This window comes from Staurois parvus, unplaced genomic scaffold (assembly GCF_062004578.1).
Source record: "Staurois parvus isolate SC_StPar_1 unplaced genomic scaffold, SC_StPar_1.0 ptg000354l, whole genome shotgun sequence".
Lineage (NCBI taxonomy): Eukaryota > Metazoa > Chordata > Amphibia > Anura > Ranidae > Staurois > Staurois parvus.
This window is the reverse complement of record NW_028318150.1, coordinates 6,231,353-6,255,000: the sequence shown is the minus strand read 5'-3', so window position 1 is coordinate 6,255,000 and position 23,648 is coordinate 6,231,353. Positions and strand designations below refer to the sequence as shown.

Here is a 23,648-nt window from a genome sequence, read left to right as displayed (position 1 = left end):
GAGAGCAGTGGGAATTGGGTGCATATTTTCAGCCATGGTTATTTGCTAGTAGTCATTGTTTGTGCTTCTTATACTTTTAGGGCTTGTTCATACTTGACTTCTTCCCAAACACCCCTATAGCGTTTGTCAGACATTTTACAAGCGTTAAAAAATGCTCCCCAAACGCCCTATGCGCGAGTTTGAGGCGTTTTACAAGCGTGAAAACCGCACCACAAACACCTATAATTAACTTAATGGTATTAATGCCTCGCAAACGCCTGCCAGGCGTTTGAAGAGCATCACCATAGGCTTGAATGGGAGGCGTTGAAAGGCTTCAATTGCTCCTGACTCGATGCGTCAATTTTGACATGACGCTAACGCTTCAGTGTGAACAGCACTGTGTGCTGCCATGTGTATCATTTTCATAGGTGTTTGAGGAACCTTTAAAATGCCCTTCAAATGCCTGTTTCAACGCTAGTGTGAACTGAGCCTTACAGAGTTGTTTTTATGCATTGTTCTTAAATTCTGCTCCATATGAAAACTCTGCCTACCCATTAAGAAATATGCAAGTTTCCTGAGTTTTGTATTAATATATTTATTTTTTAGCAAGCCAGACTTGCATTTAAGTGTAAAGGTGTTCGTTTCTTACCAGGTAAACTATTTCCTAGATCATACCTTTTTATTTTTCTCCCTGAATCTCATTGCAGAGCATGGATGATTTTAGATCAGTATAGAAAAAAATCAAAGCTCTTCCGTACGAATGTTCTTTTGGTCCCATTGGGTGATGATTTTCGCTACAGTGATAGTTCAGAGTGGGATCAGCAATACCAGAACTATCAAAAACTGTTTGATTACATGAACTCTCACCCTGAACTCCATGTTAAGGTAGGTTGTGTAATTTCATTTACAGGTCTTGATTTCCAGGAAAGTTCTTTTTTGTTTTTTTTTGGTACTGTTTTTAATAGTAAACAGTGTGTGCTCATGCTTGGTTAGAAATTTGTTTACCAGGTTTTTTTTTTTTTCCACTGCTCTAGTAAATGCAGCACTTTCAGTAATCAGTTTTATGCTAAAATAGATTTTCTTTTGGTAAAAAAAGCATGAATCCTTTCCAAAGCATAATCCCTTCATGCTCAGCGAAGTCTGAGTTTTAAGCTAGTGTCCTTGTTTATGGATTTTGCTTCCAAGCACTTCACACAGTAGTTTCCGGATTCACAAGTGCTGGGACATTGTCTTCAGGGGTTGACTGCCACATTGCTGTTCTGGCTTAGGTTGACACTCTTCTCAGTGGGTGGATGCTCCCTCTGGGGTTCACAAACTTAACACACTGTCACAGAAAACCATGATAGTCTGATCTTCCCTTTTTTATGGTCACTGGCCTTGATTGCATGATTTTTGAAGTCCAAGTTAAGGCTAGAAAATTGATTGCTTATTTATCTTGGTGTGAGGCTTGTGAGTTTCATCTTCGACAGTATGTAGTAGGACGCATTTAACTTTTCTCTCCAGTCTGGTGTGGCGATGTTCCAGGATCTTACTACTATCAAGGGACAGATATCTACTTTGGCCCTTTTTGTTTTTTAGTTAAAGCCTTTTTGCAAGGTGTCACATGGACTGTACTGCCAATACAGCCCCCTTTGGCTCTGTCAGACTTTAATGTGGTCTGATCTGTTTTGCAGACTTCTACCTTTTGAACCTCACAGAGATTCCTTTGTCGCTCCATTATGCACAAGGTTGTCTTTCTGGTAGCCATTATTTCGGCTTGGAGAGTCTCTAATTGGCTGCACGTTCCTGCGGTGAATCTTGCCTGGTTCTTTGCCACCATGATAAGGTGGTGTTGAGGCCTCAGCCCTCTTTTTTTGTGTTTTCTTCCTGAATCAGGACGTTGTAGTGCTGTTTTTTGTTTTTACCCTAAGCATCCTAAGGAGAAAGTTTTGTCTCTTTGGATGTTTTTGAGCTGTTTGAATTTATTTCAAGAGGACAGCTTAATTTTGTTTGGTTCCCAGTTTGTTCTGCATTCGGGTCCTCGCTTTTTTTTCCCCTCAGAAATACTTCATTAGGTTAGACAAGGTAATATACAGGCAAAGAAGATGTTGAAAAGTACATTTGCCTTTTTTCATTCTCAAGGTAACATTAAAATTCTTTAATGGATGGAGGGTGGAGGCTGACGTAACCTGCTGTCTACCTCCTGGTCGCCCCCATGCGGTGAAGCAAGCTCCATCTGACTTCTGTATAAATGCAGATATAAATCAGATTGCAGTGCTTTACGAAGTACCCTCAGTATGCATCTGCAAACTCCTAGACATGTCTGGAACGAAGTTGGGGTTCATTCAAACTGGTGTTAGAGGACTTGGAGAACACAAGGGGGAAGTGAGCTTACAGACCACATGAAAACTTTGAAAGGAAGCGCTCATAAATGGATGGTCTAATACTGATTTTGGTACTTATTATTATTATTATTATTATTATTATTATTATACAGTATTTATAAAGCACCAACAGTTCGCTCAGCGCTGTACATTACAAAGGGGGACAGAACATGCGACAGTACAATAACAATACAATGCGATACACGAGGGGTTCGAGGGCCCTGCTCTTTCAAGCTTACAATCTAGGAGGGAGGGGATAGTGGTACAGGAGGAGATAGCTATGGGGGATAGAGTGGTAGGAAGAGTGGAGGAGGTCGGCAAATTAGCAGAGGGTGGGGTAGGCTTCCCTGAAGAGGTGGGTTTTCAGGGTGCGCCTAAAGGAGAGGAGAGTAGGTGATAGTCTGATGGGTTGGGGCAGGGAGTTCCAGAGGATGGGAGACACCCCTGGAGAAATCCTGGAGGCGGGCATGGGAGGAGGAGACCAGGGAACTAGAGAGGAGGTCTTGTGAGGAGCGGTGTGGGCGTGTTGGGTGGTACTTGGATATTAGGTCGGTGATGTAATTTGGGGTAGTATGGTGGACAGCTTTGTATGTCAGTGTTAAAATTTTGAATTTGATCTGTTGCGCAATCGGAAGCCAGTGGAGGAATTGGCAGAGGGGGGTGGCGGAAACGGAGCGGTTGGTAAGGTGAATGAGTCTGGCTGCCATATTCAGGATTGACTGAAGCGGGGATAGCCAGCGGAGAGGCAGGCCAGTGAGGAGGGAGTTGCAGTAGTCGAGTCGTGATATGATGAGGGAGTGGATGAGCTGTTTAGTGGTTTCTGGAGTTAGGAACGTGCGGATTTTGGCGATGTTGCGGAGGTGGAGTCTGCATGAGTTTGTTAATGATTGGACTTGGGGCTGGAAGGATAGGTTGGAGTCCAGAGTGACACCAAGTACTCTGGCCTGCTGGGTGGGTCTGATAGTTGTATTGTTGGACGTGATGGAGAAGTCAGTGGGAGGGGGGATGGTGTGCGGGCTGGGGATGAAGACTAGGAGCTCGGTTTTGGAGAGGTTCAGTTTAAGGAAGTGGAGCGACATCCAATCTGATATGTCGTACAGTAGGTTTGTGATTCGGGTGGAGACTGAGGGGGTGAGGTGGGGGGTTGAGAGATAGATTTGTGTGTCGTCGGCATATAGGTGGTTGTTGAAGCCGTGAGAGTGTATGAGTTGGCCAAGGGAGGAGGTGTAGATGGAGAAGAGAAGGGGCCCGAGGACGAAGCCTTGAGGGACCCCAATGGAGAGTGGGAGTGAGGGGGAGGTGGTAGCGTTATAGGTAACGCTGAAAGAGTGTTGTGATAGGTAGGATGAGAGCCAGGAGAGAGCAGAATCTCGGAGGCCAAGGGAGTGTAGTTTTTTGAGAAGGAGGGGATGGTCAACTGTATCGAAGACCGTGGAGAGGTCAAGGAGTAGGAGCACTGAATAGTGGCCATTACCTTTGGCAGTTAGAAGGTCGTTGGAGAGTTTGAGTAAGGCGGTTTCGGTGGAGTGTCGGGGATTGAAGCCGGACTGTAGGGGATCGAGGAGGTTGTTGTTGTTGAGGTGAGAGCTTAGGCGAGTGTAGACTAAGCGCTCGAGGAGTTTGGATGTGAATGGGAGCAGGGAGATGGGTCTGAGGTTGTTTGGGTCGTTGGGGTCCAGGGAGGGCTTTTTAAGTATGGGGGTGATGTGTGCATGCTTCAAAGGGCAGGGGAATGCACTGGAAGAGAGGGAGAGATTAAAGATGTGGGTGAGGGAGCGTAGGATGGAGGGGGAGGGAGGTCGTAGGAGTTGCGAGGGGATAGGGTCGAGGGGGCAGGTGGTGAGGCGGCATCAGAGAAGACCTTGGAGACTTCCTCGATGATAGTAGGGTCGAAGGTGTGGAGTGTTGAGGGGGCTTCAGTGTGAGGAATGTTGGGTGGGGTGGAGGTGGAGGTCAGAGCAGTGCACTTGCAGTTTTGTAGTGGGATTCTCCCTTATTCTTATATTGAGTTTTGGGTGTGTTGGCCTTGTTGCTGTGTTCACTTATAATATAAACTCTTCTTGTGTCCTGAGATGTAAAATAAAAAACTTTTTTTGGTTTACCTGTATAATCTTTTGTTCTTGAAATACATTACAGGACTCAGAGATTCCTCCACTCTTGCTTGTGCTGAGGCTAGGAGGGTTCATGCCCAGGGGCGGACTGACAACTTATGGGGCCCCCGGGCAATAGGGGATCATGGGGCCCCTGTGTCCTTGCCCAAACTCAAAAGCCTATGAAAAAGGTACCAGGGGCCTCTCATGGGGACCCCTACTCACCCCAGGCCCTCGGGCAGTGCCCAAGTTTCCAAATAGTCAGTCCGCCCCTGTTCATGCCTGGACAGAGATCACTTTTTTTTTTTTTATCCCCCTTCAGTACCAATTCACCCACACATGGCAGCATAACCCAAGTAGTCATGAGTATGCACTCCTATGTGTTCAGTGATATACGCAAAGAAAAGGATGTTACAGGTAAACTAAAAACTCGATTTTTTTTTTTTTTTTTTTTTTTTTTTTTTTTTTTTTTTTTGGGGGGGGGGGGGGGGCCTTCTAAAAAAAAATCCAGTAGATATTCTTTACTTTTGTTTGTAACTCATAAAAAAATAAAGTAAACCTGTGCAACGGATCAGCAAACTTAAAAGAATACTACAACTCCTTGAAAATCTCTTGCAACTAATGACTTTCTGAAAGTCATTCATTGCTTAGGATTAGAGCCAACCTAAATGCCCCACCTCCTCGCGCACTCCTCCTACACTCCTCCGACCTCATCTAACCTTGGCAATTGGCTAATAAGGCTCTGGGCCCTGAAATGCATTGTTGTAGGCATGGTCAATTGGGTAATAATCGTACCTTTCTGAATAACCTGGAAGCATCACACAGGCAATACTGAAGTAGGTAGGGCTGTGTATATTTGCAAGTTGTCATACCATCAGCTATCTTTGTTAGACAGTTTGGTCAGTATCTGCAAAGATAATAGGTTATAGAATAGGCCAGAATATATATATGGTTTTATTGAAAACCTGTGGACCGAGCTTTGTTTTTTAGATGCACTCTAATTTAAAAGTTTGCACTTTAAACATTCTCTTGGTGGTTGGTCTGCTTTAGCATTTCCTTTGACTTCATACTAATTCACATACTTATTTTTCAGGCACAGTTTGGTACACTGTCCGATTATTTTGAAGCTCTCCGAACAGTTACCAGCCTTGATGAATCCAAAGGCCCCTCATTTTTTCCAGTATTAAGTGGTGATTTCTTCACTTATGCAGATAGAGACGATCACTACTGGAGTGGATACTTTACCTCCCGGCCTTTCTACAAACGTATTGCAAGAGTCATGGAATCTCAGCTAAGGCAAGTTGTTTTTTGTTTTTTTTTTGGACCCTTGTCAATCAGAGCCCAATGAATTAAGAAAAACCAAAAACCTATAAATACTTTATCACAAGAGGTCGGAAACCTCACTTCAGTGGCAATTGGAGATGGGCCAGACCTGGGATCTTGGGTGCAAAACTTTAGCAAACTGAGGTTTCTGCTGCCACATTCCAGAATGAATATAAAACGGTGTAGCGCTAAAAATAACCATATAAATATGTAATTCAGGATAAATGAAAGAACCAGTAAGACCATAAAATCATAAAATGACAAGGTGCTAATGATAATAAAGTGACTTAGTGGTACTATAAAAAAGTATCACTCTCATCAAATATACTTGTGTATATATATAAAACATAAAATGTAGCAAACTGATATATAAGTGACACCAGTGATAAGGTGCTGGCAAATAAAGTGACTGAATAGTGATTCACTTTGTCACTATATAGTGACCAATGGTGTGTAAAGTGCTGAAAATGATAATCAACATATAGTCCAACATAAAGTGCATAGGAAATCGTGATGATCTTCAATATCTGGTGGTCTTATCCAGTAAGGTGGTGATGTGGCCCAAATTGTAAAGACTGCGCACTCACCAGATACGCAATCAGTATGTGCATTTAGAGATATCATTCTCAAACCTGGAGGTCCCTTTAAGGTCTGGTGTCCCTCACTGTTCAACATCCGCTTCTAGCAATGGCTCAATCGCTCTGTGGGTGGTTAAAGCTCCCAGGGAGCCCCAGAAAGAGGCGACCATCTTTGGAAAATAAATCTGGTCCGTGAAAGTTGTTCTGTCCTTTATTACTGTTATCTTTTGGAATAAATACCTATCAATTTTAAAAACAATATCACGCTATTGGCCTCTTTCTGGGGCTCCCTGGGAGCTTTAACCACCCACAGAGCAATTTGAGCCATTGCTAGCAGCGGATGTTGAACAGTGAGGGACACCAGACCTTAAAGGGACCTCCAGGTTTCTGAGAGTGATATCTCTAAATGTGCATATTGATTGTGCATCTGGTGAGTGTGCAGTCTTTACAGTTTGGGCCACATCACCACCTTACTGGATAAGACCACCAGATATTGAAGATCATCACGATCTTCTATGCACTTTATGTTGGACTATATGTTGATTATCATTTTCAGCACTTTACACACCATTGGTCACTATATAGTGACAAAGTGAATCACTATTCAGTCACTTTATTTGCCAGCACCTTATCACTGGTGTCACTTTTATATCCGTTTGCTACATTTTATATTTTATTTATATATATATATATATATATATATATATATATATATATATATATATATATATATATATATATATATATATATATATATATATACACGTATATTTGATGAGAGTGACACTTTTTTATGGTACCACTAAGTCACTTTATTATCATTAGCACCTTGTCATTTGTCATTTTATGGTCTTATTGGTTCTTTCATTTATCCTGAATTACATATTTATATGGTTATTTTTAGCGCTACACCCTGTTTTTTATATTGATATTTTGGAGGGTTTTGGTACCTTTTGGTGTTTAGCGGCTTCATTGACTTTTATCGCTCACTTATCCCTGTTTGTGCCATATCAGACATTCCAGAATGGCACCACAAGGCAGCAAGTACAACCCCCACCCCCAAACCTTTATAAACAAAAAAAAAAAAAATCCCATTTACTGTTGCTTCAGTCAGGTAGTACAGGCCAGGAGGTTTTCTGTGGACTTGAAGCAGCTTGAAGGTGAGAGGTCTTGTTAAAGCTGTCTCATGTTTGCATGTATTTCAGACCCATCAAATGGTGGGAAGATGCAAAACTGCCTTTTCTCCCTCTATGTTCACAGTATTCTATAAAGCCCTTCTCTTCAAACCTATAGGTGATTGTGCCTAGTTAGGGCCTGTGTGGACTTGATTTTGTCTTCATCAGAGCTCATTCTTCATTATTTCCCTTCCCCCTCCCCCTCCCTCTTCAATGGGAATGCAAAAACTGCTAGATGCCAGGCTGTGCCTTGGTTCACTATATTTAAGTCCGTCTCAGAACAAGCATGCTGTAAATTGGTGTCAGAAAAGTCCCAAATCTACTAATCTCTATGCTTGTCTTGGGACATCTACTCAGACCGCATTAAGCCTCATGCAAACTGGACATTTTATAACTGCTACTAAGGGCAACTGTTTGCCTATATGTCCATGCAGACATATAATTTTAGAGGAGTTTAGAGGCAGGAAAAAAAACCCATTGCAAGTGTATCAAATTATAGATTTGATAGCAGGTGTTAGGCATTTGGGAAGAGTTTTTAACGCTCCTCAAACGCCTATGAAAATTCTTCACATGGCAGCACACAGTGCTGTTCACACTAAAGCGTTAGCGTCGTGGCAAAATTAATGCCTTATGTCGAGTCAGGATGAGTTGAATCCTCCATTCAAGTCTATGGTGACACTCCTCAAATGCCTGGCAGGTGTTTGCGGGGCGTTTGCAGAGCTTTAATACCATTAAACATCATTATTGGCGTTTGTGGTGCGATTTTAACGCTTTGCTAACTCCTCAAAAACGCTCATAGGGCATTAGGGAAGAGTTTTTAAAGCTCCCCAAACGCCTGTCAAACGCTATAGGGACGTTTGGCAAAATTTTTAAATTAGTCAAGTATGAATGAGCCCTTAAAGGAGATTTAAGTAATGGCAGGCTCCATTAATCTCTTTTGACCTCAGGGCCAGCATAATGGCCAGATGACTACTATTTAGTAGAAAGTCAGCCTTTGCACCCCTGCACTTTTTTGTCATGACAGGTTTACTTTAAAGTTGGCACTATATGCAACCATTTTTTTTGTAAGTGGCAAAGGCTGCTGGCAGCTGACATTTCTTCTTTATGTGATATTCTCATGCTTTGTCACATCCTTAATCAATCCCAAATTTGTAATTCATGGTGCTGCTGTTGGCCACTCTTGTGCTAATTACATAATATAAAAGGTGTATGTAATACATTTACAATACATGAAAAAGTAGTTTGTTTCGTTTTTTTTTTTGTTTTTTTTATGAAAGTGTATTTGAGAGGATTGCAGTATAAAAATTGTCATTGCTAAACAAAATATAAAATACCTTTTTTGGGGCTGTTTTTCCTGCTTCTGGAACTGATTTTGAAAATGCATGCAGAATGAGAGTCACACTTTTCAGACATCAATGGCTGCATGCTTCTTCCAGGTCAAGGACTTATATGTACTTAATGAAAGGCACATACTGTATGTGCTTATTGTATGTATGAAGATGTTAAATGCATGCATACACTAAATTGATCACTGTAAATCACTTGGTATCAAGGAGCATGAAAACTTTGAAATAAACAGTAGATGTGCAGCAGTGCATTTGCCATGGATAAATCCATAATGGAGTGAACCTTGCATAAAGCTCTAAATTAGTTGAAAGGTATATTGATTAGTACAACTTTTAAAGATGGATTCTGTTCCATCTGTTAGTGCTGCTGTGCAGATCTGTAACCTGTAATTATGGAATCGAGGCACTTAACACAGAAGTAACAATTGTGCAGAGTTTTATGGATGCATAGATTATCTTTAATATAAATATTTGGTGCCTATTATTATAATGCCTCCAATGTTTCCAGCCACTCAGAATTCTCTGTAACTGATGATACAATAAACTTGCTACACTAAAACGTACTTATTACTTGTTTGTTTGTTTTTTTAATGTTACATTTAATTAGGGAAGCTTGTAAGTGCAATTAAACAGTCATGGTTATGTTTTTACATTCACACTGTTTTGATTGAAATAATTCCTTACCACAAATAAGGCAAAATGATTATATTCCCTATTTGCTTTTATGAATAATGTGCTGCAAGAACAAAGCTCATAAATGGCTTCTTAGGCTGCCTAATATGTCTTGTCACAACTGTCACAGTCTTGGATAATTCTCAAGGACATTAGATTAGTATTCAAAAAGGCAGAACTCTATGGTGAGGTTTTTCTAAAGAATGTTACCTTCAATTGTTCTTTGTGTAACTTAACTGCTTACTTACATGCAGTATATGGCTAGATCTTTCCCCTTTTACAGGTAATAACACCGATATGATCATACGCTGTAACATTGACTTTAATAAAGGGATTCTACTTATTAAAGTGTAAGCGCTCTACTGCAAAGACACTTTTTTTTTTTTATAAACTAACTAGCCCACAATGGAAATGACGTGACTGCACATTGTTTTGTATTTTTCTTGGTTTTGAAAGACGATGAAACTAGAGATTGTCACTGCCTACTCCCACTCCTCATAAACAGTGACAGGATCTTAGTCGTCTTTCCTCGGGGTTCTAGTTCTATATATTCATTTGCACTTACAGTATATCTGAATATTAGATTGTAAGCTCGAAAGAGCAGGGCCCTCGAACCCCTCGTGTATTGTTTGTTGCTGTATTGTCTCATGTTCTGTCCCCCACTATAATGTACAGCGCTGAGCAAACCTTTTAGCGCTATATAAATACTGTATAATAATAATAATATCCTATTTTGCAGTGACCGCACTAATATGAAATGTATTTCACTGATATTTAGTATAGTTTTAAAAATTAACTCCAATAATTTTTTAGTTCATTTTGAATTGAGTAATGAAGGGTTAAATTTCTGCCAGGTTTATATTTCTGTCTAAAATCCATCCCTCACTTCGGTCCCTGTGACACCTGTGCAAGTAATGGAGGATCCAATTGTCTCCAGAGCAGGAAGGCTCAGAAAGCAATAAAAACACTGACAAGAGTTGTAACTATTCTCACGCTACTGAAAATCTGCTTTTGCTTTTGTCATGCCTTTTGCAGATGTTTACCTTAATTTACTGTCCTGACAGGATGTTGGGGTAAATCTCCCCATCAAGGAAACCTGAAAACTTGATGGAGGCCCTAATACCTCACTCCTGTATTCAGAACAAAGCAATGTGTTGGGTTGAACTGGGCTGTAAATGTACTTTTTGCAGTGAAATAATCAATCCTCCCATGATTTACATACATTGCAAGCATATTACCAAACATCATTTCTTACCTGCCAGTTGTATTGGAATTCAAATATAAAACTTTTGTTTTATAAAAAACTGCTGCAAGACAATCGCATGAACAGAAAATGCATTTTTAACGGAGTGGAAATTTTATTAACTAAATTACCCAAAGGCTTGTTATAGCCATTATGTATAAAAAAATCCAACTTTACCTTTAGGCATTTTGAAGGTTCACATTTTCAGTTTGATTTAGCTAAATAGCATTTATGAAGATCCCAGGTAATACTACTTGTATATTACCAGAGAACCCGCTTTGTTAAAGCAGAGAGCCTTTAGCATGAGGGAAAGAAATGGTCCTGGAAATTCAGCCTTCTTGAACTGGAGTTATGTGATGTATACCACACCTTAGTAGAGAGCAAATCAGTTCGAAGATACTGTATGTTGATGCATTTATTTTTATGGTCCCATGATAACAGCTAGGATAATTTAGCACCTGCCTATTTACTTTAATGTGGTTGTTAAACATTTACATATACCCACTGAACTGTCTAGCCCAGTATTTCTCAACCAGTCAAGGCCACCCTTTTAAAATTCTGCACAATCTCTAGGCACCCTTTAAAATACTGCACAATCATGAGGCATCCATTACAAAATCTAAAAAACGAAACTAATAGTTTCACAGAATGCAGCAACATCTGCACATGTAGGACACCCACACGTTGGAGGTGATTTATTCTTCCAAAGCAAATACACGTATGCCAACTGGTACTGACTATTATGCCATTGTTTCTCTTCTCCCTCAGTTTCTCTCACTGAGCTAATGTGACCACAGTGCTGACGTAGAGGGGCAGTGGAGGGACAAGCAAGGATGCTGTGCAGGGGCCCAGTGTCCTTATTAGCTGATGACATTTATTTTTTATGTCGTGGGTGACTAGAAAGTTGTAACGGTGCACAATGAAAACCTGTTGCTTTGTGTAAGTAAAAGGCAGGCTTGATCAACCTACTGGCTTGTATACTATTTCTGGGCATTTTTTAGGCATTTTGCCAAGGCACCCTTGAAGATATCTGAAAGCACCGCTGGGTGCCTGGGCACCCTGGTTTAAAAAGGCTGGACTAGCCTCAGGTGAAACAAATCCTCCTACATAAGTTGTACCAGTTTATTTGCAATACTCTCTCTTCAGCTGTTCAAAGCATAGAATGTAGACAGAATTTCTGAGCCGGGGCAGGGAATCTGATGTTGTGCACTGCACAGCAGTGAGCTGAGTGTGATCTGAGCAAAGGGAATGGGCACATTGCCCTCTGCACAATCTCACAGGGAAACATGCACAGCTGAAGCTGTCAATCAAAAGCTGTGTGTTGGGGGGACAGAGCTGTCTCCCAGTATTGTCCTGTGTCAGCATAGACTGTCAGAAATGTTTCATGTAGGAATGAGGAGACAGAATTCATACTGCTTTGAATCCATACACCATATAAAATAGTTCATTATTTCAGAGATTTGCGACCACTTTACCAGACCACACTGTTTTCAGACAGGTAGTTATGGTTGCCCAAATAGTGAACAGTGTCAATTTGTTTCCTACCTCTCAAACATTTAAAAATAATTAAGCTTTGCATTTGATTTCTGTCTGAACTTTTCTCACTGCAAATATGTTTAAGGACTAAAGTGCTATAAATGAGGTCTGTGGAAAACCGCAAGAATCTCAATATTTTGACAAATGGACTTTAAGTTTAGTTGCACTTAAGAATCGAGAAAGGCATACATTGTCTGCTGCTGACCATCCTTAATAATTCTTACCCTTGTCAGCTGTCATTCATGAATGATAGTTATCGTCGTCCCACCCCTTTATTTCCCAGCCTCATGAAAATAGCAGTAAGTGAGTTTGTGAGTCTTGCTATGACTAAGCACAAGTAAAATGATGTGGTGTGATCCAGATAATAATCACCAGTGTACACAAAGATCCAGTATGTTTTATAATGTGAAATCCCTTGTAATAGAACGTTTTAACTTTTTAGGGTTGTTATTCTCCTGAATTCTTCATAATATTTTATAAATATGGTATATTTAAGTTAATTAAAGCAGCCCTCAACCATCATCTGACATTTACAAGAGTACCTTAGATAAATTTATACTAGTGCCCCTGATTAATAGGCATACAAATTTATGCTTTGTAAAAGAATTGTCATTGTACCTAACCAAGCAATACATTATATCCAGCAAATTACAAATCAAATAGATTTTTTTGGAGCTAGCGTTAGCTTATATTGTTTATTTGTTTCATGGAAAGTTCCCATTTTACTTTGCAAGATATTTAAAAAGCAGGTTTATTGAATGTTGCCACATCATCATATTTATTGTATTTTCTAAAAATGTGTAAATGTAATTCTGTATCTGTTAATTTTGGGATGCATGTTTGGCATGTAGTGTTTATCTTGAATAGCTGCTGAAGCTGACCCTCCTGACAGTTTTTAGTGTGCATTTGGAATACAGGGAGGAGGCTGTGTTTTGGGCTTGATGGCCCTCAATAATAGGCAACCTGACACAGAAGCTGTCTTCCTTGAATTACTCTAGAGGTAACTTAAAGAGCTTTAGAATGTTAACAAAGGCATCTTGATGCCACGCACTAGGTTGTTCCAAAATGGGGTATCCAGCATTCTTGAAGTCATGGTGTATGTGTGTGTATGCACTTTCACCATGCCTGCCATGTGGTGATGCTTAAAGGAAAATTCCACTTTCATGGGAAAAAATATTGCATTTACAATTGTGACAGAAGCCATATTGTAACTTGCCTTTCCTTTGCTATCTCTAGCGCTATCATTTTCTGTAAACATTCAATGCAATATGGCAACCTGGAGGCATTCTGTAAACATATGGTATGCAGAACACCCTCCACAAATGTCAATTTCTGCTTGTGCGATTGGCTTATTGGTTTTCCCAGAAGTCTGTGCTAAGATTCAAGTTAGATTTTAGGCATCCCACACAACACAAATTTCAATTTTGATGAGATGCACCTAAAGGGTTAATCATTTCTAAAGGCATGCTGACACTGCCACTCTCCTCATCAGAGCCTTGCAGGTGGTGTACAGAATGCCCCCCAGTAATGCATGTATAAAAAGCTCAGTAAACCATAACTACATTTCAGTTTTCTATAGTCAGATGACATACTGTAAGTGTTTATACAGTGAGGAACAGAAGTATTTGAACACCCTGCAATTTTGCAAGTTCTCCCACTTAGAAATCATGGAGGGGTCTGAAATTCACATTGTAGGTGCATTCCCACTCTGAGAGACAGATAACCAAGGAGTGGGTGCCAGGATAACCAAGGAGTGGCTCCATAAGAAGCATATAAAGGTTCTGGAGTGGCCTAGCCAGTCTCCAGACCTAAATCCAATAGAACATCTTTTGAGGGAGCTGAAACTCCGTGTTGCTCAGCGACAGCCCCGAAACCTGACAGATCTAGAGGAGATCTGTGTGGAGGAATGGGCCAAAATCCCTGTTGCAGTGTGTGCAAACCTGGTCAAGAACTACAGGAAACGTTTGACCTCTGTAATTGCAAACAAAGGCTTCTGTACCAAATATTAACACTGATTTTCTCAGGTGTTCAAATACTTAAGTTCAGCAGTGCAAGGGAAATAAATTCTTTAAAAATCATACAATGTGATTTCCTGATTTTTTTTTTTCAAATGCTGTCTCTCAGAGTGGATGCACCTACAATGTGAATTTCAGACCCCTCCATGATTTCTAAGTGGGAGAACTTGAAAAATCGCAGGGTGTTCAAATACTTCTGTTCCTCACTGTATTTGGTCATGATTGGTTTCTAAACTTTTCAGTCATTGTAGTGTGTATCATTTTGTTTTGTTTTTTTTAATAACCCTTATTGTGTCTATTACCTTTTTTCAATGACTTACAACATCCCATTAAGGTTCCATGCACACTGGTATTAAATGAAGCCTGTACAGGAGTTTAGCATTTTTTTTTTTTTTTCTGTCAAAGCAGCTCAGTGTTATCCTATGTGTCCATGGACATTAGGACCTTTTAGAAGCCGATTTTAAACTCGGCGTTTAGAAGTGGAAAAAAAAAGCTCCTAGAAGCGTGTACAAAAATGCTCTATTTGAACATTTTATTTCTGCCAAAATAACTGACGTTTTTTAAGCCCAATGTGCATGGACCCTTATAATGCTGCAAATTGAATAGGCATACTCATTGTTCTAATAGCATATTTTGCATGAGAATATTGCCCTTTGTTGTTGTAGTGATAAGAGAAATGATCTAACAATTCAGCTCATAGGTCTTGGCAATCCTGCCCCTTCCATTTAAAAATATCACACGCCAAGAAATCCTAGCTGTTTTTGGTGATGCGCTTTGTTATGCAGGTAATTCTTATATTTTTGTATGCATTGATGTGTAAAGGTTAAGCATACATTTAATCAGGTTTACTTTGTAATAATACTTAAGAAAAAAGAAAAAAAAATGTTTAGCATTATGGATTCTTCTACGCTGCCAAATTTAGCATTGTGCACCACAGCAAACTGTAAGTTCAGATGTGGAGCTGAGGCCTTACCACTGAGATGTGTGACAATAGGAAGTAAATGTTTAGTTACTTATATTATACTTTCACTTTCAGGTCTGCAGAAATACTGTATTCTCTAGCTATTGTACAAGCTCAGAGAAATCAAAAACTGTCAGCTTTTCCATCAGCAGAACATTATAAATTACTGACGGAAGCCAGGAGAAATTTGGGACTTTTTCAGCACCATGATGCTATCACTGGAACAGCAAAAGACTGGGTGGTGGTGGATTATGGCACAAGGTAAACAGAATCAGTACACTTAAATAGGAAGCAAATAAAATGTATTATTCTTTTACAAGAAGGGTGGCAGCTATAGCTTTTCTCTTTCAGCACTTGTTTTTGTGTGCCTAATAAACAATATTACAGGAGATATTCTGGAAGATCATGCTTTGTGATTACGAATAGTATATCCTAGAACTACATTGTGTGTACAATTATTAGGCAAGTTATATTTTTGAGGATTAATTTCATTATTGAACAACTACAATGCTCTCAGTTTGTCAGAATGTTAATAAACCTCAAACCTGAATATTTAAGAACGTAAAAGTGAGGTTTTGGCTTTCTTAGGAGAATACCCGTGTGAACAATTATTGGGCAATTGTTAGTGTGCAGAATTATCATGCAACTAAATGAAAAACTAAAAATTTCCCGTCTCACTTCTTTATTTTCATCTGTTAAAGTGGGAATAATAAACAACTCAAAATTTACAAATAAACATTTCTGACATTTAAAAAAAAAAAAAAAAAGACTTTTCAATAACTGTCATACGCCTTCCATTCATGGAGTCTGTCAGTTTCTTGATCTGTTGAGGATTAGCTTTTTGTGCACCAGCAACCACATACTCCCAGACACTGTTCAGAGAGGTGTACTATTTTCCTTCACAGTAAATCTCCCGATTTAGGAAGGGCCCACAAGTTCTCAATAGGGTTTAGGTCAGGTGAGGAAGGGGGCCATGTCATTATGCTTTCATCTTTGAGGCCTTTACTGGCTAGCCACGCAGTGGAGTACTTCGATGCATGCGATGGAGTATTGTCCTGCATAAATATCATGGTCGTCTTGAAAGATGCAGACTTTTTTTCCTGTACCACTGCTTGAAGGAAGTTTCTTCTAAAAACTGGCAGTAGATTTGGGAGTTGATTTTTAGTCTATCTTCAACCTGAAAAGGTCCTTTTAGCTCATCTTTAATAAAACCAGCCCATACCAGTACCCCACCTCCACCCTACTGAGTCAAAGTGGAGCTCTGTGCCTGTTACTGATCCAGCCATGGGCCATCCATCTAGTCTGTCAAGAGTCACTCTCATCTCATCGGTCCATAGAACCTTTGAAAAATCTGTCTTCAGATATTTCTTGGCCCAGTCCTGACATTTCAACTTGTGTCTTGTTCAGTGGTGGCCAGGTTTCAGCCTTCTTTACATAGTTAAAAAATAAAATAGTAGGTGGCTACATTTGTTCTTTTCTTTTTTTTAAACCAGGTAATCCTGCCAATAACACACTTCTATCCTTGGATGACTTACTGGCCAAACTATCGGAAAGCAGGGTTACATTACCCTCCTTCTGTGCTCTTTTCCATAACTTAGAGAGCTGGGGACAATGTAACTGGTAAGAGTGCAGCACAGGCAGAGAAGTCATGGAAAGTTCTTAGCTCACAAAAGTCCTGGCAGGACCAACAAGTTTTTTTGCTCTATTTGAGCACAAATAACAAAACTCTTACAATAATATGTTTATCAGAACAAAAGAGACTAAGTAAGAAATGTTCATTTATTGGGGTTTACATACTTTTTAATGTTTTTTTTTTAATCTGACTAAAGAAAACTCCCTATCTAGGGACTCTCTTATCTCAGTGGTCCTGCCACCCTACTGGGGAGGATACCCCTCTTCCATCAGAATACACTAAATCAGCACTGCTGGTTGAACCAAACTTTTCCAACAAGCTTGTTCATGAGAAGTTGATTGTTATATCGACGTCTCATGAATGGGGACGGCTATAGATAGATCGAAATTTGGCCGGTCCTTGCTAAACCTGCCATATTTTAATCCATCTTTGGGCAGCTTAAGTCCATTTGTAACTACAGTATCTGGTAAAATCCTCACTGGGAAGAGCCAGGAACTCTCAACCAAATATTGAAGTTGTTGGACAAAAAAAAAATGTAAAAGCACAATCTCATTTTTCTTTTGCAAATATATGGAAAATCAGCATTCATGGTGTCCCCATTCAGTGTGGTCCCTCTAACCTATGAAAGCTGATATACAGGTAAGCTACTAGAGGAAAAATCTGTATATGAAATGCAGTAATCAAAATTTGGAATAGCAAGAATGCAACTATCTATTGCCAAAAGCTACTTTCAGTTGAGCATTTCAATAATAAAACCCAATGTTTATTCACTGAAACCTTTTGTATGGGTTTCTTTTCAAGAGTATGACTTTTTTGAGGGGAAAATAGGACAAGTAATTGAGAATACTAGCTTTAGTAGCTACCAGTAATAGATATGATGGCAAGCTCCCAAAGCACAAGGTTCCTTTATCTGGTCACCAGTGTGTGCTAAATATAACAAAGTCAATTAGCGCAACCAAACCAAAAAAGTATAAACTGAAAAAATTAATTTGGGACATTTTTTCATTTTATTTTATCACTCTACAGACTGCAATCTGTACACTTCAAAGTGAATTCACACCACTTTCCTAAAATCTAAAATAGTGCAGCACAACCTAAATCAATTAAATAAACCAATATATAACCACACCATGTGTAACTAAAGTAAAGTCCACATAACGTGCTCTTTGAGCTTCCACCACCATGTATAAGATGGCAGCACACCTCAACTGTATGACCCCTCCATTACCAGTCAGGTTATGTAGCATTTGTTCCCCTCTTGGGACAATTGGCTCTAGATGTAAACCACAAATCCCCCCCCCCTATCAGATGGATCACTCAACAGCAGGAATACATATATAATAGCAGAAGACACAGTCTAGTGCTCTCTGTATGAACCACAATTTATTAAAAGGCTAAAATCACGCTTACAGTGCTTCGTATTTAAACGAGTGCTAGCTGGGATCAAACATCACGAACACCAGCAACATACCAAGAAGGCAAGATGGCCACGGGATGATGTCATGCCTCAGGCTTTCGATAACCAGCAACTGTATTTACTCAGTGATCTGCTGTGTTATTGGACACAGCTGATCATGTGGTAAAAGGCTGCTGTGATTGGCCTTTTACCTCATCATGTGATCAGCTATGTCCGTAGAACACAGCGATCACTGAGAGCGCAGGGTGCGTGTCGCTGGGGGCACACGGGAGGACGCGTTCTGGGAGGATGTCATATGACTCCCTCCCAGAACTTGACAACCATGCTGTACCTTCAGAGCTCCTGACTGGGGTTCCCGTGCGCATGTGCGGGAGTGACATCATCCCAGCCCTGGCCATCCATACAGCTGGAGTCCGCAAACCTGAAACGAAGACCGGGTGAAGTTGGATCTGCCCAGGAGCCGTGACGGAGCAATGCAGGATGGTTCTGTATTCAGGTAAGTCTGTCACAATGTGCTAGTATGCATTGCATACTTGTACATTATAACTTAAATCTGCAGGGGCCCCTTTTTTTATGTGTGGTGGTTTACTACCGCTTTAAGGCTGAATAGGTCAGCTGCCAAAATATAGTTGGGGGAGTTAGCCATTATTCTATACAACCAGATTTCATACCTCAGTTCAGTGCATGCGACCTGTATATATGAGGAAAGCACATAAACCCTATGCTTTAATTCACACAAACAAGACAATGGTAATTAATATTTTTAAATCTGTTAAATTTACTTTAATACTTCTTTATCAGGGAAAGGTATTGGGGGCTAATTTTAATGTTTGCCATTTTTGTTGCTTTTTAATTTTTTGCTTATATTTTTTGTTTAAATGTGCAGGCTGTACCACTCACTGATGAACCTGAAGAAAGTGATAGTAGATTCAGCACATCTTCTTATTCTGAAGAATAAAGACATGTACAGCTACAACCCCTCTACTCCGTTCTTCAGTATGGTGGGTTAGATATTAAAGATGGAAGAAAAAGAAAAATCTGTGATTTCACTTATCAGTCTTAAAGTGGTTATAAACGCAAAACATTTTTTACCTTGATACATTCTCAGCCCTCTTTTGATCCAGTACTGTGCCTGGCTGCAGCACCCCTGTTGTCTGTTCCTGGTTTCACAGGGGACTTGGAGTGCAGCTGTAGTCATTGGCTCCTGCTGCTGTCAGTCAAATCCTGTGAAGGGGGAATGGCCAACCTGTGTGTGTCTTTGGATGTACACAGTTTGGCTTGGGAGCATGCTCGCATGTGTTCCTCCTCAGCACCCAACTCGCTAAGGGGGCACTCTCAGGGAAGGAGAGGAGAGCCCCAGCGGGGACTCCAGGATTGGAGGTAAGGGGCTGCTCTATGCAATCCCATTGCATACAACGGGCAAGTATAACTTTTTTTTTTTTTTAATTAGAAAAAATAGCTTTTGCAACCAATTTTAACATACCTGGACTTGGGGTGGATCTAGACCAGTAATCGATTGTCGTGCATTCTTGATAATAATTGTAATATAAGATCCAGAGTTTTGGTAACCGTTGCTAAAATCTGTAAGCATTTCAACAGTACACCAAATAAAGTAAAGAAAACTTAAAGCAGCTCTCACTATTTAAAATCCTAAAACCAATCGCTTGCCTGCTAAGAGGTTAACCCTTTGAGGACCAAGGGACGTATTTGTCCCATGTTTTTAATTGCATGTATCATCTGATTAAGAACTTAAAATACTTTTTTTTTTTTTTTTTTTTGTTTGAGTCAAAATATTAGTTCTTATCAACAAACAACAAATGGATCTAGCTTTTTGCCAATTATTTCATGAAATGGCTTAGTTACAGCAACTGAAGTGTACGAACTTTAAAAACAAAAAAATTGATTCTTTTGGCGTTCCAAAATCTTACGGTCCTCAAAGAGTTAATAGCACCGCCTGAGCTGATCTTCACTGGCTTCAAGACTGTGCTGGTTAAAAAAAAAAATCTTCAGCCTCCTGCACTTGTAGGATTCCTGGACTCCTGCCCCCTTCTGTGCATTGTGGTTCCATCCTCCAGCCATTACATCACAACAGGCAACAGGGGAAACATAGCGTCTGGAGAAAGAAACTTATTACCTGGAATGCATGAAGGTTAAAAAAAACTTGAGCCTTTAGAACCACTTTAAGCATTCCACAGTACAGGGAAGATTGTTTTTTTGTTTTTTCTTTTACATCTGTTAGAATATTTTTCTGTACATTTGTTTGCATATAGGGGTTAAAACTTTTGTTGGACCGTCATTACTGTCTATGTTAATATCTGGATACTTTCCTCTCATTTCCTGGACATAAATCTCTCCAAGTGACACAGATGAATCTAAATCTATTTAGTATGGATTGTAAGACGTGGGCCCCCTCTCAGGTTTTTATTGCTGTCCCAGTTCTACTGTTTTCCTCCTTTCCTTTCAGAATGATTGGAGCCACTAAGGCAGTAAGTGAGAGGAAACCTCCCCATTGCAGGCCATAGTAAAACTTATGGGGTGCTCTCATTGCATCTTAAAATTTTAAAGCTCAGCTCCAGCCAAACCTGTTATCTGTAGATTGGGTGCAGGTTACAGCCTCTTTCAGGCTTTTAATGCTGTTTGTGTCCCTGTTAGGAAGATCTTTCCTCACTTGGAAAACAATGGGGAATGTATCCAATGGTGACACAGCCAAAAACACAAAAAAATTTAATAATAATAAAAAAAAAAAAATGTTGGCGTATCAGCCAATGTTTGAATGTAGCTGCCCATGCCTTTTTTTCCCAGTGACAACCGACACCCCCCTTCACCCCATTCATAGGAAAAGATCCACTTAATGAACACAGAAATGAGTCCCTGGCATGCATGTTACCACGCCCCCCCCCCCCCAAAAGTAAAAATAGAAAGTGGCTGGAGTTAGGCCCTGAGCTATAAAATTTGTACTAGCAGTTTTTCTTTCATCTTGGGTGATGATACCAAATAAAAGTTACCTGGTGAGCCATGGGGAGCCACATTTTAAAACTGGATTTGTAAGAAGACTTGTACTTTTCTGTTGTTGCTTTAAACCTAGGTCTATGTAATTTTTTTTGTCTCTGCAATATGAAACAGCTGCTCTCTAGATAACAATCTTTTCAGTATAAACACTTAGCAGTGTTATTCAATATAACAAGGGACTACAAATAATCATTAATAAACAGGCTTTCAGAGTTACATTTATAGTTCATCCTGTTTTTCATATTATAGGATGAAGTGCAGAAAGCTCAGGATGCATTACCGCAAAAGACAGTTATTAAAGTTACAGGCCATCCAAGGTGAGTGCATGTAAGCTATTACTTTGGCTGAAACATAAGCTTTCTCTTAATTCCCAGTTCAAAAAAAAAAAAAAATTACATATCCAGCATACATAAAACAATAGGAAATCAAAATTCATTACAGAATTATAATTCTAGTCATATTCTCAGCTACAAGCCTAATTTGTTTGAATCTGGTGATGTATTGTGGAATTAAAATGTTGATATGTTTGAATCTTAAATTTAGTATGTGGTATAAAGTAGACAATAAGTAATGAAATCATGGCTTTTCCAAGTTGCCTTTCTTTTTAAAAGAACCTCTGATTTCCATCCAGGTTCTATCAGTCATTGCCCTCACTGCCACCTTTTTACTGTGGCTTTTTGTGAGGTAGAAGCTCTGATTTGTGGCTCAACAAAGGTAGCCAATCAGTGTGCCTGCCACACAGATCTGTGAGGGAGCCCATGTCAGCTGCCTAATAAGTATTTCGGAGCTCAGACTCCTTTTTTGCAGCAGTGGCAATTTGGAGATCATACAGTTTGCATTTCTTTGTTAGCCCTGGAAATTCCTTTTAAAAGTTGCTTTTCAATTTAGTACATTGATAGTATTTACACAACATGATGCCCTTTTATTGTCCCTACCTATTACCTTCAAAATACTTTCAGCTATCAACATAAAGTTTATTGTACCCCAAACTATCAGAATCGATCGTTCTTGTTTCCTTACTTTATTTTCTCATGGGATAGGTTTGATCATCAAACTGAGAGTTCCATTTAGCTAAATTTAACCACATGCCTACCGCCCTATAGCAGATGCACTGTTGCAGGGTGGCTGCTCTGCGCAAAATCACGTATATATACGTGATGTTGCAGTTCCGGGTAGGGGGCTCGCGTGCGCGTCCCTACCCGCGCTGCCATTGGTTGCAGCGGATGTCAATCACTGCGTCCTGGCCAGTGATTCTCGGCCAGCACTCGGTGTTCACCACTAAAGATGAGAGGGGAGAGATCTGTGTGTAAATTAACACCGATCTCTCTCCTGTCAGCATGGACATGCTGCTTTCGCTCTCTCGGCGCAGCAGAGAGAGAGAAAGCAGCATGTCTCCCTAGTAAAACAGCACACAGTGTAAGCACAGCACAACCCACAGTTAACCCTTTGATTGCCCCAGATGTTAATTCCTTCCTGCCCAGTGTCATTAGTACAATGTCAGTGCTTTTTATTAGCACTGATCACTGTATTAGTGTCACTGGAGATGTCAGTGGCCATTAGTCAGTTCCCACACAGTGTCAGAATAAGTCCCACTATAAGTTGCTGATCTCGACCATAACTTTCACGTAAACCAATTCATTTACATGTATTGGGTTTTTTTTTGTTTTTAGCAAAGACATGTAGCAGAATACATTTTGTCCTAAATGTATGAAGAAATTTTATTTAAGTTTTTTTTTTTGAATTTTTTTATAGCAAAAAGTAAAAAATATAGTTTTTTTTCTTTTTTTTTTGTTTGTTTTTTTTTTTCAAATTGACGGTCTTTTTTTGTTTATAGCGCAAAAAATAAAAACCACAGAGACGATCAAATACCACCCAAAAAAGCTTTATTTGTGGGGGAAAAAACGTACATAAATTTTATTTATGTACAGCATTGCTTGACCACGCAATTGTCAGTTACAGTAACACAGCGCCGTATTGCAAAAAATGGCCTGGTTAGGAAGGGGGGTAAAGCCATCTGGAGGGCAAGTGGGTATTATCTTTTTTTATTTAGGTCTTTTGTCTGAACTATGGGTTTGTGTACACTTCGGGGGAAAAAAAATTGGATGAATAAACTTCTCTCAAGACAATATGAACCTAATTAAACATTTTTAAAATGTGATGTGGTAGTCGCATGTTGGATCATCATGCACTAAAGGGGAAGTATTCATCATGAGTCTACAGTGAGATTTGAGAGTTTGCACATAGGACCCATACTACCTGCATTTCCTTCTACAGTTGTAGTGGAACTTTGCTCCAAATAGGTTGAACC

At 39.8% G+C, this 23,648-nt stretch overlaps 1 protein-coding gene across 1 annotated transcript in view; it reads left to right on the top strand.

Moving 5' to 3' along the window:
- Positions 1–23,648, top strand: part of MAN2A1 (mannosidase alpha class 2A member 1) — a 167,673-nt gene that overhangs the window by 79,449 nt on the left and 64,576 nt on the right. The window contains exons 8-12 of the mRNA XM_089684746.1: positions 687–864; positions 5,526–5,728; positions 15,357–15,542; positions 19,218–19,332; positions 21,590–21,657. Of these exons, the coding sequence (XP_089540872.1) occupies positions 687–864; positions 5,526–5,728; positions 15,357–15,542; positions 19,218–19,332; positions 21,590–21,657 (750 nt within the window). The remainder of the gene's footprint in view (positions 1–686; positions 865–5,525; positions 5,729–15,356; positions 15,543–19,217; positions 19,333–21,589; positions 21,658–23,648) is intronic.